The following is an 18,323-nucleotide window of genomic DNA, read 5'->3' as shown; positions in this document are numbered from 1 at the left end:
GCCCTGAGTCGACAGGGTATTAGGTTGTAAAGAAAGACAGAAAGAATGAAAGCGAGGGGAGGGGTGGGGAAGGGGGGTGATTTTTCCATCAGATCCGGGAATGGAATTTATTGGCTGGAATGCAGTAAATGTTCAAAATGCCATCCCATCTAAACAGTTTTCATAATTGTTATGGAAGGGGTGGGGGGATTAGGGCATGAGGGAATGAAAAGAACTTTTGTTTCTAACTGTATTTTTCCACATCTTATATCCATATAAGAAACATTTCCTTACTCTCTAGAAAAATAGTGTTTTAAGCAAGGGTGGACTTTTTTTTTTTTGGTAAATGCCTGTTTTTGGTCTTGTAATAACTTTGGGGAGAACTGTAGGTCAGTGTGCTGCAGAGAGTGGGTTTTTAAATTTTTTTTCATTATTAAAATTCGACTCAGGAATTGTGTGTGTGTATGGAATGCATTTAGCATTTAGGAAAAAACTGTAATACACATCTGTGTATTAAATATCAATTTGGAAATACTAGGCTCCTCCTCTGCATTGATTTTTTTTATTAAGTCCTTTATGAGCCTGTTAACGTGTAACCCACATAGCTACATGTTGTCACTGGAAAGAAAAAAAATGTTCAAAGCTACAACTTTTGCTGAGCCCCTGTCTCTCCTTTCTCCACGGTGCAATAGGAGAGCAAACTTCCTGCAGAATGAGTAGGTGACCGGGCTACAGTGGTGTGACCTGGGTTTTATTGTTGGACTCTTTCTTGGATTTGATTTGATTTTTATTTGCTGGAAAAGGTTTACAGTCTTCATCCTGCAAGTCCTACTCCAGGAAGACTTTCATTCTGGAAGTCCTTAGGCATAAAGTTTGCTTACCCTGGTTTTATGCCAGGCTACCTCCATTGGCTTTGATGGGGTTATTCTTGAATTACATAGGTATGATTGAAAAGGAAGATAAAACCTATTGACATCAATGGGAATACACACGGGAGTAAGTATACACAGGGAAATATGTTTTGGCAAGATCAGTTGCAGGCGTGGTTCTCTTTGGTGAATGATAGGAAGTCCCCAGTCCCATCTATGCCTGCTCCGTGCTCTTAATAGCTTAGGCTCAAGTAGGGGTTGGAGATAGGTAGAAAAAGGATGTGTTTCAAGAGACATGGACTTACCATGCAAATGAGTCGCTAACCCAGGGGTCGGCAACCTGCAGCATGCAAGCTGATTTTTAGTGGCACTCCGCTGCCAGCCGGGGTCCTGGCCGCTGGCCTCTCTCAGCCTGCTGCTGGCCTGGATGGATGGAACCTATCCATGGGTAGGATGAGTTGAGCGGCTCAGCGTGCTGCCGGTCTGGGGTTCCGTCTGCCACCCACGTTGCCAGTCTGGGGTTTCATCCGCCGGCCCCTGCCAGCCGGGGTCCTGGCCGCCGGCACCGCTCAGCCTGCTGTCGGTCTGGGGTTCCGTCACGGGGCCCCTGTAAATGTAAAATTTATTCCTGGCACGCAAAACCTTAAATTAATTAAGACTTGGCACGCCACTTCTCAGAGGTTGCCGACCCCTGTGCTAACCTGTGCTTTCCCCTCTTGGGCCATGGAACTGAGTGACTAGCTTGGCCGTGCAACAGCAGCACTCTCGTGCTGGCTCAGGTTCCCGGCTTGTCAAAGGAAACCACTGAAATCTTGCTGATTCTCCTTAAAACAAGACAACCCCAGGTTGTACATGGTATCTGAAAACTCTGGGGCAGGGGCAAGAGGGGCAGGGGTGAGGGTTTCAGGCTACACAGTGTGGGATGGGATCTGTGGGCAGGAAGATTATTGTTCTTACCAGAATAAAATCACATGTCCAAAACGAATTTTGAAGGATTTATAGTGAATTATGTGAAAAGACACCACATGGGAGCAGTGTAAATGCAAAATTTGAGGGACATGGAGAGGGGAGAGAGAGGGGTTGACTTATGTGGGAGAAACGGAAAGATCTTGTGGGAAGAAGCAGAGACTAAGAGAGATAGGGCCGGAGATGAGAGAACCGGTCTTCAGAATAACTTGGGAGGGTTTTGTTATTGCAGTCCAAGATTAAGCGCTGCCACTTACTCAAGCCAGGTCTACCCTAGGAGTACTTTGCCTGGACAGCAAAACTGGAGCATTGTACCAGCAAAGCGCTTCTAGCCCTGGTCTACACTAGGGGGGGATATCAATCTAAGTTACGCAACTTCAGTCGACGTACTTAGATCTACTCACCGCGGTGTCTTCACTACAGTGAGTCGACTGCTGCCGCTCCCCCGTCGACTCTGCCTGCACGTCTCGCAGCGGTGGAATACAGGAGTCGACGGGAGAGCGCTCGGGGATCGATTTATCGCGTCTAGACTAGACGCGATAAATCGACCCCCCCACACACACACACTCGATGGATCCAGCAGGTAGTGTAGACATACCCTTAGTGTGTATGCAGCTTATACCAGCAAAACTGAGCTTTTCCAGGCTTATTCTAGTGCCCCTCCCCCTGCCCCCATCCCCAAAAGCCGTCACAGGACACACCTCATCACACCACTGACCAACATAGCAATGCCAGCAAAAAGACCGTGGCCCTAAGTCAAGTCTCCTTTCCTTGCATGAGGCTCCTTATAGTGCAAGGTACCCACTCACTGTGAGAAAAGGTGGCAGAATCTGGTGCTACATATACATTATGACAGGTTTCAGAGTAGCAGCCGTGTTAGTCTGTATTCGCAAAAAGAAAAGGAGGACTTGTGGCACCTTAGAGACTAACCAGTTTATTTGAGCATAAGCTTTCGTGAGCTACAGCTCACTTCATCGGATGCATATATATATATATATATCCTGAAGTTGTTAAGTGTGTCACTTTACAAAGATATGGATCAAATAGTTTGGAGCAAGAGCACTTCATGGAAAGTTGAACCAATGACACTGGAGAAAAGCGAGCGTGTCATCTATACTATTTCTTTGACGGTATGAAATAAGAAAATTTGCTACAACTAAAATAGTTTTTGCTGCATGGGTTTCCCATTCAGATGTAGCAGAATGATACTAACAGGACCTTGGAGTGCGCATCCCCTCTAGCCCTTATTGTTTGTCCGCTCAGCTAGTCAACAGTGTGACGTAAAAGCCTATGCAGTGGTGGTTTTCAGCTTTTTTTTCATTTGTGGACCCCTTTGGAAATTTAGACGTAGTCTGCAAGCCCCCAGCCGTCCGCGGACCACAGTTTGAAAACCACTGCGATACAGGACAGAAGCAAAGTGTATGGTAGGAGCTTCTTTTCTGTTGTCTGAAATCCTATCAGATATTTTTAAAAGCCTTTATTAAAGGAGTTTTCTCTCTCACCACCACTGACAGCCCCCTCCACATTTGTTTTTCTTATCCAAACACAGGGTTCATTCCTGTTTTGTGGGGGGAGGGCGGCGGGGAGTAAGATTCCCACCCTTGCTTCCCTCTGGAGTTAAAATAAAACATTTGGAAAGAAAAAGTTTCCTGCATCTTTAGGGGTTAGAGAAAAAGAGACAAGTAAAGAAAGTTCTTGAAATTAAAACTTAAAAAATAATTAAGCTGATGGTATATGCTAAACAACAGCAAAGAGGCCCATTTACTGTAAATATTATGAATGGATTTGGCTGACTCCAGGATCCCCACCCTTCCTCTAAGGCTTTTCTCTGAGGTAAGTCGAAATTCGGCCTTCAGACAGCACAGTACTCTATAATTTACATGGCTGATGAGGCCCAAAGCCTGGGACAGAGGAAGCTGGAGTCAGCTGGCTCCTTTCTAACCACTGGAGACAGGCAGACAGGCATTTTTGGTGGGTGTGTGTTTTCCTTCTAGCTCCAAACACACTCTTACAAGGACTGGTGGCTGCTGCCTTGCTGGCTTTTAAAGAAAATTTAACCTGGGCATAAAAGAGTTCTTCTCTTCTTGGGTAATTTTTAGCACTAGTAATTGATTAATCATCATCATCAGACAGTAGCAAAGACTAGTTGTACATTTATGAATCAGATTTTTTGTTTGGCAGAGTGAGAGAACCCTGCAGATTTCAGTTTCAGTTCTGCTCTTGTCTCTTCTTGTCCCCTGCCATTTCCCTCCCCTCTCTTTAATTTGTATATTTAAAAAGTAGATTAAAAGGCTGGCATTGAGAATGTAGGGCAGCGTTTGACCCATAATGTGTGTGTTCGGCTTTTTTAATCATCCTACATTTTTCAGGCTTTAATTTCCTGTGTTGAAGACACACTTCTGGGGCCCAGTTCCGCTGTTGAAGTCGGTAGCATTCAAAGAGAGCTGACCCATGTGGTGACACTGTTACAGTTCAGGATGTCTCAGTGTTTCCAGTCTGAGTGTCTGCTGTCTGGGGCCTTTAGCTAAAACTCTGAGGAACTCAATGACCTCAGCCCTAGGGGCTTACAGGATCCTTTTGGGATTTTGTTTGTTTGTTTGGATCAGTGTCCACCCAGCCCCAGACTTGAATTAACCCATTGAGTTTTTGGATTTGAATGAAAGCCAAAGACTCAAAGAGGGAAACTCAGCCTAAACCACTATGTTTGAGGGTGAAACGCTGGGGGACACCACAGAGTTTCAGATACCTTCCACCTGTAATCATATCTCAGAAGTCACAAGTCACACTGGCTCCTACCAAAACTTGGCTGAGGTTTCACCATAAGGTTTGCCAGCCTTGGTGACCATTAGAACAGCCTTTGGGCAAGTTTCAGGTTTGCATCTTCTAAACCAGGCAAATTTCACTTAGTTTTGTTGTGGAAGTTTGCACAGACCTGGTAATGATTAACCAGGGCATGAACCAGGATCACAGCTCTGATTTGGGAAGTTCATCTCCAGATCTGCACTTGGTGCCTGACCCCTTACTCCATAATGGCTTGACCCAAAATCTTAATCTGAACATCCTCATTAAACTTTAAAAGTTCAGAGCTGAATCTAGACTTAACAGCTTGACCCCATCTCTAGAAACAAACTGTCATAAAAGCTTCACATCCTGAGGGCAAAATCCTATAGTCCTTCCTAAGACAAAACTCTGACTGAAATCAAATGGGAGTTTTGCTTGAGTAGGAATTTCAGGCTTAGTGTTTTAATAGGAGAACAAAAGGTTTTTTACACACTAAAAGATTTTAAGTTTAAAAAAAACTGCATAGATTGGAGGAGGGGGGGATTTCCATTTTATTTTCCCTGAGTATGAAAGGGAGCAGAGATATATTTGTCTGGGCAGATGGGCATCTTGTTAAATAAGAAGAAATTCCTGAGGCTCTTTAGCTTGCAGAGTTACTGTATATGCTGAGTAATAAGAGCTGCCTAATTAGACATAGACACACATTTACGGTCTAGCCTGTCAATCTGCGGATTAAGGACTCCATAAGTATTTATTGACACAATAGATTGTAATGGCTCCTAAAGAGATGTTATGGTCTATCGTGTCAATAATCCACAGATTAAGGGCTCCCTAAATACGTGTTGACACGACAGACTGTAGCAGCCCCTTTAGAGTCTATTGTTTAAGTGATTCAGTTTCCATGATGCTGCCCTATTGGAGGCTGGCGATCACTACAGTTTGGGAGCTTATGTACATATCAAGATTGGGTTGGGTTTATTATTGTCTGTGAAAACCACAGCAGCAACAACAACAGGAGTTTAACATGTCATACTCTCCTAAATTAGCCTTTCAGAAATGACCTGTGCCATCAAGAGTTACAGCTGTCCACACTGCCCTTGGGTATAATGGGGTGTACAATGCATGGGGGTAGGAAGCCTTTGAGAGCAAACTCTTCTCTTGGATATGTGTGTGGAGCCTCCACTAAAGTCATTGGGGGGGGCACCAATGCACCATTCAAAAGGCAGAATTTGGATTCTTTGATTTTGCCATTGCTGTACGAATCAGATGCTTAACACCAACACTGTTAACCTGAAAATCATTTACATGGGAACATTTTGTACCTCCTGTTTTTACAAGTAGCTCATCCCTCCACCCCCAAAATTACTAGAAAGATCAGAAAGGAACAGAAATGCTCTTTTTTTACCCAAGGTAACTTGGTACATTAGCCAGCACTGTGTGTATAGGCAGCTTCACGGGTTCGTTCATGGTCATTTGCGCTTTCTGCTGCATGTTCCATCACTGCCATGCACTTCTCTCGGCGCACACAAGCACACTCTTTTCCCCGGATCGTGCAAAAGGTTGTTGACCATTAAGAGCAACCCTTATAATGGTTTAAAAATCAACCCTTGGGGACATCCTGTTTAAAAGTCTCTCTGTGAGAAAGTGGGATACTTTAGAATAGGCTGATTTCAGTGAATTGGAGCGACCCTCCCTTTGACATGACTGCAGCATGGACTCTCTTGTGAAAGCTGAACCGGCACGTCCCTGAGAACATGGAGCACTTTCAGAAAGATTGACGTCGCACTGGGCACTCTTCTTTGGGTGGGGAGAGATCTGCTGGGAACTCATCCTTTTTTATCCTGCCCTTCACGGCTCTCTGTTGAGCTGGTCTGTCTGTCTGTCTGTCTGGCCAGGAAAAGCTGGTCATGGTGCAGAGTTCATGAATGCTACTCCAGGGTCAGCCGAAGGGGATTACTTGAGAATGACAAGATGCTTCCAGCCTGGGGAGGAGCAGACTGAGCCTCATCTCAATCTTGGACCCCCTGGCAGGGCAACACATTGTGCTTACACTAGTCCAGACGATTTTTTTTAACCTTGTATTCGCTCTCCATGTGCTGGAAGGGAGAAAGACAGATATGGGAGGGAGCATTGTTTAATGTGTTACAACGGAAAGTCTTGGGGCTGTCTCCCATATAGCCAGAAAGAAAGGCAAGGCCCCTGAAACTTGTTTGTGGCTCCCAGGTTAAAGACCCCTGATATAGTGTTTATAGGTGGGGGCTGGGAGTCAGGACTCCTGGGTTCTTGGCCCAAATTTGCTACTGATTTAAAGTCTGTAGCAGATAAGTTAACCTTTCTGTTTCTTAAGTACGGGGGTAGTAGCATCAGTGTATGTGTGATGGCCAGTAAACTCAGCACCAGTGACTCTGATCGAGGCACTGGGAAACTAGCAGCTCTTCCTCATCAACTTTTTATTTATCATTTCAGGGTACATTGTTCAATAAAGTGTATTAAATTTGGCACACATTTCGTATAAAATGCAACCACGGTATCATGGAGAGGGGAAGGAATAAAAGTACCTGAAGCCTTGAAAATCTAGAAGGGCTTCAAGGAAAACTTTAGGGTCACATATCGATTGTTAAAAAACTAAGAAATCTAAATATTGTGAAAAATAGTTCTATAACTGGAAATATAATAAAGAATTTAATGCAAACAGCCCAGTGAAAAGAGCCAACTAAGGTCAATTTAAAACTTGATCACAAACAAATTCAAACTGCTAATTTCTGGCAGGAGGTATTATTACAAAAATCTTACAATTTTAAAATAAATTCAGGCAATCAAATAAAGGGAGTAGGGAGCTAAGAGAGCGGGTCCTCTGCGAGACTCACTGTTTTCTACAGAAGTGAATTGACTAGCGAGAAACGTTACCCTTGTCAAAATAATAATTAAAAAAATAGGTATTTTCCCACCATCTTTGTGAACTTTGCATAGTAACAAAAATGAGGCCTTAAAATCTAAAGACAGAATTTCCACTCAGAGAAAGTATACATTTCCTATTTCATTCCTGTGTATGAGGAAATATATCAACCTTGTGTCCAAACAAAGAGAGGTTACCTCTGTGTTTCCCTGCAAACAAAATATGTTAAGAAAAATAAACTATTAGTTTGTTTGCATTGCCTAGAGTGCCCAGGAGCCTAGCACTGGCAAGTCCTGATTCCTGAACTGAAGAGTTTAAAGTCAAACTCAGGCGTGGGGAAGGAAATAGCATTCTCCACATTTTACACTGAGGCACAGAAAGAATAGATGACTTGCCCAAGGTCACACAGGAAGTCTGTGTCAGAGCTGGGAACTGAACTGAACTTTTCTGAATCCAAACCCAGTTACTCACCCAAAGAAAAAGGATTGTGCGTGGTTATGTCTGCACAGCCAGCCTCTGAGCCTGGATCCACAGACATGGGTTTGCAGAGCTTGTGCTACTGGGCTTATAATAGTTGTGTGGACAGTGCTTTTCAGTTGTAGCTTGGGCACGAAAGCTTAGGGTCGGGGGAGGGGGTGGGCTCCAGACCCTGAGCTCTAGCCTGAGCAGCAATGTCCACACAGCTATTTTTAAGGCTGTAGCACAAGACCAAGTCTGTTGACCTGTGCTCAGAGGCTCGCTGCCACTGCTGTAGACAATGTTCTAGCCCTTGTTGAGAGCACAGATGCAATTTTCTTATTAGGATACAACAAGGTTTAGCTATATATGGGCGGGATTACAATCCCCAGAAATTAAAAAAAAAAAAAAAGCACTAGTACACTTCAGTCAAAAAAAAAAAATTCAAAACCCTGTTTTTCAACAAAACCCCCAAATTTGGAGAAAAATTTAAATGAAAGCTCTTCGTTTTTCTTGGTTTTTTAAGGGGGGAAACCCTCCAGATTTCCCCATCAGTTCTAAAAATCAGTGATTTTTATGTCAGTCCTCCCCCTTAGAATCCTGGGAAAACCCAACACAAGCATGTTATTGATCTTAGAACGACGTTCTAGTGCAGCAGTGCCCAAACTACGGGCAGTTGGGGTCACACCATCGTGGCTGGGGTCACAGCAATCCCAAATATCTTCAGGCCCCACTTGCATTGATAGTGTGCAGAGGACACCATTCTATAGAGAAAAATCCTCCGTACGGCATGAACTCACATGTATGGTGCGTATGTCTTGATTTAAGACTCCCACTTGCATCTTCACACCAACTTCCTTGGGTTTCAACAGCTTTTAATTTCTCTTGACTGTCATTCCTGGTTTTCTTTTCAGATCTTTTGGCTTTCCTCTCTAGATCCAATACCTTCACGGAAAGTGAGTTGAATTCCCCCTTCCAAAAGGAGAGTCAAATTGAACTTTTATAAACCTTGTGTACCACTAAGGCCCATATGCCACAAAGATATTTAGGCCCCTAACTTATGGAAATTAGGAGCCTAAATACCTTTTGTGGATCTGGGCCTACGGATATGCTCAAGCATAACTTTTATAGTGGTGGCTAAAGAAGCCATGGATTTGGGTATGTGCAAGAACAGACAACAGGGATTGTGAGGGGGAATACAAGGAGGTAAAAAACCTTGTAAATTTTAGCTCGGCTCTGTGTCCCAGGTTTGGCTGAAGCAACATATTTGTCTAGAGTTGTCTCCCCCATTCCTTTTGCTTGCATTTACGGGACATGTTAACAGCAGGGGAAAAACTGAAAGCATCCCCTCTGAAAGCTCAGAAATAAGCAACGTGTAAATCTGTTCTGGTGTAAAGTTGAAGAACGTTTTTTAAAACACAAAATCTTTATGGAACATTATTGAAGTCGCACGGTGGCTAATAACGTGTGTGCGGTTTTTAGAAAATACAGTATCAGTATTAGTTGTGGTTAACCAGGGATTGCCAGCTGGAGTGGATGGCCTCAGGGTTAGCTTCTGTTCTCAACTCTGCCATTGAAATTCATCAGGCAGCCTTAGGTAACTCACAGAGTCCTACATTTTCAAGAGTGGCCACTTGCGTTTAGCTGTGAGTATATTTTCTCTGGGAACCTCAGCACAAAATCAATGGCCACTGTTGAAGAATGTGGCCCTAATTATTCTGTGCCTTGGTTTCCCCATCTGTAAAGATGGGACATGCTTGGGGAGATCCTACGCTGAAAGCTGCTATGTAAAAGCTAGTAATAATGATTAATATACAAAAGGGTAGGGAGTAAGCACCTCTGGGCAGAGACTGTGTTTTGTACTCTGTTGCCCTGGATCCTGATTGGGCCCCTGGGCACGCTGCGATACAGATCATAGTAATCAGTGACAGCAGAAAATTGAAGGGTGCTTAATACCGAAATAATAATGTTGTGTTTCCATTATTAATTATTGGATTATGGTAGCATCCACAATGTGCTGGTAGCTCCCCTGACATTCAGGAAGAGATGTTCCCAGCTCTGAGGAGCTTGCAATCTAGAGCTTTTAACTCTGAACAAGGACCCCAAAGTATCTCTCAGCCATTGTGTATGGCACCACTCAAATGGAGCTAACTCTGGTAATCAGTTGATGCACAGAGCACACTTGAGGGGAGGGGGGGAAGTTAATTGGTTGCGTGGTGTAACAATGCTTGCCAGGTCTGTAACAGCTGGAAGGCCCGGTTCTAGATTCCAACAGGTTGTGGGAAGCGGGGAGTGTTTGGGTACCAGGGCTTTGCTTTGGCCCATCATAGAGCTGGGAGTGTTTCAAAAGAACTCAGCTCCCAGCCTACTGAACTTCCTTGTGAAAACTGGCTACTTATTTTGATGCTTCAGGGGAAGCGAAGCGGAGCTCTTTGCATACCTGACCCCTATGGACCATTTGGGAGGTTCAGATCTAAGGTTTTGTCAGGGCCATCTGTAGTGAGGCTACACGGTCTAGCAGATAGAACTCTGGACTGTGGGTCACAGCAGATCTGGATTCTGTTTATGCATGGCCTGGGGCAAACCTGTGCCTCTGTTTCCCCATCTGTAATAATGGAGATAATTATACTGACCTACCTTTGAGATCGTTAGCAGATAAGTGCCCAGTATTATAGATTGCAGGCACTTTGGGGAAGGGACCATCTCTTCATTATATCTTTGTACAGCACCTTCCACAGGGGGGCCCCTGGGCACTGCCACAATGCAAAGAATAAATGAAGCTTTCTGTGAAAACCTTTGGTGAGCTTCTCCACATAATCTGCTCTTTTTCCCCCTTCCCCTTCGCACTCGTTTGTTGGCTACACCACCCAAAGGACATACCTAGGTTTCTAACAAGAAACACTACCTTTTAGCAGCAGTCCCAAGAGAGTTTGGGGAAGGGACGAAAAATCAGCCCACGGCTGCATACAGTGTAATTGTGAAAGAGCATCTTTGGTGATTTGGTAACTTGCCCAGCAGCAAGGACTCATCCTGTTTATCTGAGCACTACCTATATATTCTCATAGCTTCAGGGATAGACATCCCGTCAACAGCGTAGTCCCTCAAACGGAAGACACTTTGACATGTTTATACTGTGTTTTGGCACTAACTCATTTAAAAAAAAAAATCCTGATTACCGAAAGCTTGTCCTTGAGGTCTGGTCACCCCATGTCATTGAAAAGCCTAGTGGTATTCATTCATGAACTTCCAGTCTTCTATAAAGGGCTGTTCATTCATAGCCAGGGCAGCTCTTTTTTTATGCGCTGGCAATTAAATAACTCTTTGTAAGCGGCAATGAGCTACTTGTTAAGTGGTCTTCACTAATGCAAGTGCAAACATGAGGTGAAATAGCCCTTTTTTCCCCCCTCCTCCTGAAAGGGATGATTTTTTATGTTAAAGAAAATAAAAACGTAAAGGAATTTCAGTGAGATTCAGCATGTTCAATGCTTGTTGTTCCAAAATCTCCTTAACTGGAGTAAAACAAAAATTGTGAGCTCCATATATCTGGCAAGTTAAGGTTTGGGGGTTTTTTTTACAACATGGCTTTGCTTTCCTGACTCTTTTAAAAAAACAGTTAAAATATCTTTTTTTTAAAAAAGTATACACACACAAAAATAATAATTTAAAAATAAAAAGTGCTCTGAAGTGTGTATTAGGCTGGATTCTCATCTCTGTTACACCAGTATAAATCTGGAGTGAAATCCATGGGATCTAATTCTGATCTAACATGGTTTTACAACAGAATCAATTTGAGTGATCAGAATCTGCTCTTCAACCAAGTTGCTTTCAGATTTGTGCAAATTCCGTGAACTGTTCTGTGATTACCCTCATCTACTGTCTTTACTCAGGCGAAATTCCTGCAACCTGGGTAGGGATGGTAGGATCTGGCCCTTAAGGCACACCACAAGGTTTTGTTGTAAAAAGAAGAGCAGGATCTAGGGAGTCTGTGGAAAGAGAACTCTACATCCTGTCTGTGCAATGAGATTTAGCTTTAAGGGCTGTGCAGAAGGGAGGGAGAGAGAGAGACACACACAGCTTGCAATTTATCTGGGCTAGGCAATTAACATAATCTGAAAACTTCTTTCACTGACGTCTGTCTGAAAATTGCTGGGTGGACTGGCAGGCTGGGAAGATGAAAGGGAAGAACGCAGGCTGAGGGATTTTCTTTCACGCAATAGGGTGTAAGGGCCTTCTACCCAGATACGTTTCCTGGTTCTTTTTACTCCTCCCGCGCAATTTCCTGTTCCCCCCTTTAATTTTGTCTTCGTGGGGAGCGACTGCTTTTCCTGTCTCTTCACACAGGACAGTAGTCGAGTGTGACTTTCACAGACTCATTACCCCCTTCCCCCAAGTGCATACGCTGAGGTAGTTGCAGAAGGTTAGGGTAAAGGTAACTTGATACCAGGCTCAGTTCTTCCCAACCCCACTACGACCTCCTCTTCCCCCGCCCCTTCTCTCACTCGGCTCTTTTCCCCCCGCTTGCTGCTTATTTGGTGCCAGGTTTCAGTGGATATAGTTATATGAAACAAAGTATTGTGAGGCACCAAAGGGGGAGGTTGAAAGACCCATCGGGGCACACCTAAAAGTAGGCAGAGTGAAGCCTGCAGACTTGCAAGGCTGTTTCCCTTTTACATAGCCCCATAAGTGCATTGCACCAACAGCGCCAGCCCTCCCCCCAGTCATGTTTTTGGTGAGTAGGTTGACAACAACTTACCTTTCTAGTTTCCAAACATGTGCAGTTGGGCCCATTTTTAGTAGCTGCTTCCAGCAACTGGAGAAATATTTTCCTCGCTGGCATAGAAGTGAGGAAATTAAAAGTGTGTGGCTGGATTTATTTTTTAAAAGCAGAGTACTGTACTCTAAACGGAATCCGAAGACTTGAAAGTGCCTCTGTTGGGGAAACAGGCATATTAATAGTCAGTAAAAAGCAGAGAAAATACAGCAATTGGACGGGCTAATTTAGCCACTATACTCTCCTTCTGTCATTCTTTCTTCAGGCTTTTATTGTGCTATATTAAGGTGCTACGCAGGTTTATTGGGAAGAACTATCAGGCATTGTATCGCTAGCAGTGGAATGGGTTTAGGAGATGTAGTTTTAAGAGAATAAATAAGGAAGTGGTATTTATTCCTCATAACACAAGAACTAGGGGTCACCAAATGAAATTCATGGGCAGTGGGTTTAAAACAAACCAAAAGGAAGTATTTCTTCACACAATGCACAGTCAACCTGTGGAACTCTTTGCCAGAGGATGTTGTGAAGTCCAAGATTGTAAGAGAGTTCAAAAAAGAACTAGATAAATTCATGGAGGATAGGTCCATCAGTGTCTCAGCCAGGGTGGGCAGGGATGGTGTCCCTAGCCTCTGTTTGCCAGAAGCCGGGAATGGGTGACAGGGGATGGATCACTTGATGATTACCTGTTCTGTTCATTCCCTCTGGGGCACCTGGCATTGGCAACTGTTGGTAGACAGGATACTGGGCTAGATGGACCTTTGGTCAGACCCGTATGGCCATTCTTATGTTGTTTGTTTGTAAGAGATCTTTACCTGCTCATTTGTGTGTGTGTGTGTGTGTGTGTGTGTGTGTAGATTTATTTTGGGAAAGTGATATTACTTTCTAACTTTCAGCTCTGAACTTGGTTTTTGTTTGTTTGTTTTTGTTTAAACAAAATATTAGAGATTAATAGGTCCCAGATCTTAACATGTCTATAAAAGCTGGAAAGATATTAGTGAAGAAGCACAGAGCTGATGGACATAGCTAGTGCTGTTATGAGTGTCATAAGATACCCCCCATTTCCCCTTCCTTTTCGGTCCTCTCATCCCATCTCAACCCCAATAGCAGCAACTGTGGCTTAGCGGCTAGCAGGAGGGATAGATACAACTGAAAGAGGAGGGAAGGGCTAAAAGAACTGACTTTTTTTTTTTCTTTTCTTTTTTTCTTTTTTTCTTTTTTGTTAACAAATGCAAGACTTCCGGTCTCCACCCTGCCACCACAAACCACAGTCTAACTGCAGTTCAGTCAGATTTATAGTTCATCTGACGTCTGAATCGTAGCATTTATTACCAGGGTTCCAGCTATAGGCGTAAATAGGCTCTGTAAATTATAGCAGATGATCTGTTGTGCCCTCCATTCCTGTTGAGCAATGTTTAACTTGCCTTTTATGGCTCCCCTTTTGGGGAGAAAAATTATATATGAACAAAGCTTGTCTAGGCTTACAGCCTTTGAAAGCAAAGTGATCTATGGAGTCTGTCAGGCTGTGGGTACCTTAGCCCTCATCCTGGCTTACCCACACTTCACATAGAAAAAAATCTCTGCGGCTGATGAGCAGCTCCAGTATGATGTTATCCACATTGATTTACTGTTGCTTAAATTGATTAGCTGCAACGAGGGTTTGAGGGTGGGGAAGAAATCAATTACTATAGGTACAGTGCTCATCAGTTTTCATCTTCCAGAGCATTTCACAGGGTATGTCTTCACTGCAGAGTTAACTCGGGTAATAGGCAGTGGGATCTGAGCACTCCGGGTAGCCTGGCCTAGATGCTGGCAGTGTCATCCCCGAGTTACCGTGTCCTCACTGGTGCTGCACTCACCGGCATGTCTCGCTAGGACATCTGGGGGAACATCCCATGCTTCTCTGTGCCGCAGTTAATCGAGACGCTCTGTGATTCTTTCCCAGTGAACTGTGGGAGAAGTTGTCTGACCTTCTGAGCTCATGGGGGGAATTGTGGGAAGGCATTGGAGGACTATCAGCACTTGGGTGGTTTAGCCTGTGTCCTCACTGCAAAGTGGGCGAGTTATCAGCCCAAGTGAAAGCCTCATTCTAGCATTAGCCGGAGTAGTATAAGGTACCACTGCACTTGGGTGAGAGATTTTTGTTTGTGTGGATGGAACGGCAGGGGATTAGGGGCAGCACCTTAGTAAGAGTCTGGGATAGCTGCAGTGAAGACAGACCCATGGACATCAGCTAACAACTGCTTACAACACCCCAGAATATTCAAATATTCTCACCCTTGTTTTAGAGCTGAGGAAACGGAGGCAGAAAAGACCAGCTACTAGCAAGGCTGCAGAGGACATGGGAATTGGAGCACAGATTAGAATGGCAAGAGTTAATTGGCTCCCATCGCTGTACTTAAACCACTAAGTTAGGCCTCTCTTTCCACGGACCTGTCTACACACGAAAGTTATGCCACTTTAAACTATATCAGCATAGTTGAAGAGATACCGTCCACTGATGTAGATGCAGTAACACTGATATAAAGGGACTTAATACCAATGTAGTTTATTCCTGTTCAGAAAGTGAAATAAGGTATATCAGTGTAAGGAACCTTCATAGTGTTATAACTGTGTCCAATTTCTACTGTTATAACTGTTTCAGTAAAAAATTGCACCAAAGATAGTCATATTGGTACAAAATCTGGGTGTAGCTCTCTCTTGATCTCTTTTTATGGTCAAAAGGCCAGTTTTTCATCTCACAAAGTGCCTAAATCCCTTTGAAAATCTGCTCCAAAGAGACTGAGAGTAGAGCTGGGAGTCAGGTTCTGTTCCTGGCTTTCCCAAAAGCTCACTGTGTGACTTTGAGGCAAAATCATTTAGGATAAAATTTTCAAAAGCACCTGAGTGACTTAGGAGCCTAATAGTCCTATGATATAGGATCCTAAGGCAAAATCCTCAAAGGTACTTAGGTGCCTCACTTCCCTGGTGCCTAAATAGCTCTGAGAATCTGGGCCTACATCCTTTTGACAATGGGACTTAGACTCTGGTCTTGCCTAGGGATAACGATAATAATCACAGGTCTTTGAAATATGCTGTCAGAACTATGGGAAGAGGGTGATATTTAAGAGCTCAGGATTTATAAGGTTATGTTATTTATCTCTGTTGTAATAAATCTCTCTCTTTTTTTCCCCTCTTTCTTGCTGTAGATTCCCAAGTTCTTCAGGGGCCGGGGGATCGGTCACACTGGTGCGTGGTGGCATACTGGGAAGAGAAAACGCGTGTGGGCCGGCTGTATTCTGTCCAAGAGCCCTCCCTGGATATCTTCTATGATCTACCTCAGGGGAACGGCTTCTGCCTCGGACAGCTCAATTCAGACAACAAAAGCCAGCTGGTGCAGAAAGTCCGCAGCAAAATTGGCTATGGCATCCAGCTGACTAAGGAAGTGGACGGCGTGTGGGTATACAACCGCAGTAGTTACCCTATCTTTATCAAGTCGGCCACACTGGACAACCCCGACTCCAGGACGTTGCTGGTTCACAAAGTTTTCCCAGGATTTTCCATCAAGGCTTTTGACTATGAGAAGGCATACAGCTTACAGAGACCTAACGACCATGAGTTCATGCAGCAGCCATGGACCGGATTTACTGTTCAGATCAGCTTTGTGAAAGGCTGGGGCCAGTGCTACACAAGACAGTTTATCAGCAGTTGCCCATGCTGGTTGGAGGTTATTTTTAATAACCGATGACTTGAGACAGAGTGGACTCATGACATTATAACTACTTTGCTGCTAATATTTCCTTCTGAGTGCTTGCTTTTCATGCAAACTTTTTTGTTTGTTTGTTTGTTTGGTGTTTTGTGTTGTTTTTTTCCCCTCCCCTGTTTTGAGAAATAGCTTATGGAAAGATTTTTGCCTTGGTATTTTGATAAATATATATATATATTTTTAATGTGTGAATGACCAATAACTCAGAAGGGGGAAGAGAAGATGTGGGAGGGGATTACATAAAATAATCATTTAATGCCACTGAAATTGTTACCCTCAGTGATTGGTGGAATTCAGTCACATGCTGTTTGTTACAGCTCCCTCATAAAAAGGGTTTATACGTGTTTTTGGCACACCGGAGGTCTTCTGCTGCCAGATGTCTCGTCGTCCCCCTTGTCATGCGGAGTGCTCGCACACACAGGGCCATCTTGCTGTAGCTTCTGCCTAGAGCGGTGGCACATTCCCGCTGCTACTTGTCAAAGTGCAGCACCTTCACTCCTGTGATGGTAAACCAAGTTCCCCCCCAGTGGCGACCACCCTGCATTGTCCCTGACACAGAACAAATGTATGTGCCGGTGCACCCGGGAGGCATCAGGAGCCAATGCAGCAAAGTGAAACTCTATCGTTCAGTTCCTTGCTCCTCTTTATTTGTTTTTTTCATCTTTTTTCATGTATGCTTGTTGCTTTATTTAAAGATCACGTCTTGTCACTGTTATGCCAACAGTCCGTGGTGGAAGCATGGGTTTTGGAAGACGCATGCCCACACTTTGAGTGCTTTTATTGTTTTATTGATACTATGAGGAAAAAAAACCATGCATGGCCCATGCTTTTCAATTTGAGCTGAGATGCAGCCTTGGTGAGAAAACAGAAACCTACAAAAAGCAAGCAAACAACAACAAAAACTGGGGGAAAAATGTATTCATGATCTTTGGTCCATCATAACCTGCCTTGATCAGGTTAGAGCGATACCAGTCGTATCCAGAAATGCAGTCGCTCTTTCATTTCTTCTTGAATTCATACACTAGTATGATACTTTTACACTGTTCTTAGCTCAATGAGCATGTTTAGACCTTAACATAAGCTATTTTTCTAAATATAAAGGTTTAAATGAACAAGAGAAGCATTCTCATTGGAACTTTAGCATTGTAGTGCTTTGGAAATAAAAGAAAATGGAAAAAAAAAGGACTCCTTAAAAAAAAAAACCTTGAGATTTATTAAAGAAAAAATGTATTTTATGTTATATATAAATATATTATTACTTGTAAATATAAAGACGTTTTATAAGCATCATTATTTATGTATTGTGCAATGTGTATAAACGAGAAAAATAAGAAAGATGCACTTTGCTTTAATATAAATGCAAATAACAAATGCCAAATTTAAAAAAAAAACACGAGATTGGTGTTTTTTTCTATGGGTGTTATCATCCAGATGAATGTTTTTTCTAAAGGAGTTTATGTTCCATTAAAAAATAAAAATGTACACTTGAGCTGACATTGTGCAGAGTGACTCTTTTATGGGTGGGGGTGGGGTAGATGGGGGGGAAAACAGCCTACCTGGAGCTGGGTCTAAGTACCCATCTATGGGATCTAGCAGACATTGCTATTTAACTAAGGGAGACAACTCTCACAATATGGGTGCTGCTCAAGTCAGGTTTCGGAAGGAGGGTCGGCAGGAGGTTGGGACTCAGGAGATGTGACATCAGTTCCTGGCTCATCTGAAAACTTTGTGTGTGATTTTGTACAAGTCACTTAATCCGATCTTCAGTGATGCCAGCACATGCTGGATTTCTTCCAACGCTGGCCTCAGCTGCTGCAGGTTATTGCTACTCCCCCACTCTGCTTCCCAGTGAGTGGGAGCAGA

At 43.5% G+C, this 18,323-nt stretch overlaps 1 protein-coding gene across 2 annotated transcripts in view; it reads left to right on the top strand.

The window, feature by feature from the left end:
• Positions 1-17,923, top strand: part of SMAD7 (SMAD family member 7) — a 41,647-nt gene extending 23,724 nt beyond the window's left edge. For both annotated transcript variants that reach the window (XM_074952346.1, XM_074952348.1), the window contains one exon: positions 15,904-17,923. In XM_074952346.1, coding sequence (XP_074808447.1) covers positions 15,904-16,442 — 539 coding nt within the window. In that variant the 3' untranslated portion in view covers positions 16,443-17,923. The remainder of the gene's footprint in view (positions 1-15,903) is intronic.
• The last annotated feature ends 400 nt before the right edge of the window (positions 17,924-18,323 follow it).

This window comes from Natator depressus, chromosome 5, assembly GCF_965152275.1.
Source record: "Natator depressus isolate rNatDep1 chromosome 5, rNatDep2.hap1, whole genome shotgun sequence".
Taxonomy (NCBI): Eukaryota; Metazoa; Chordata; order Testudines; family Cheloniidae; genus Natator; species Natator depressus.
This window is presented reverse-complemented; position numbering and strand designations above follow the sequence as displayed.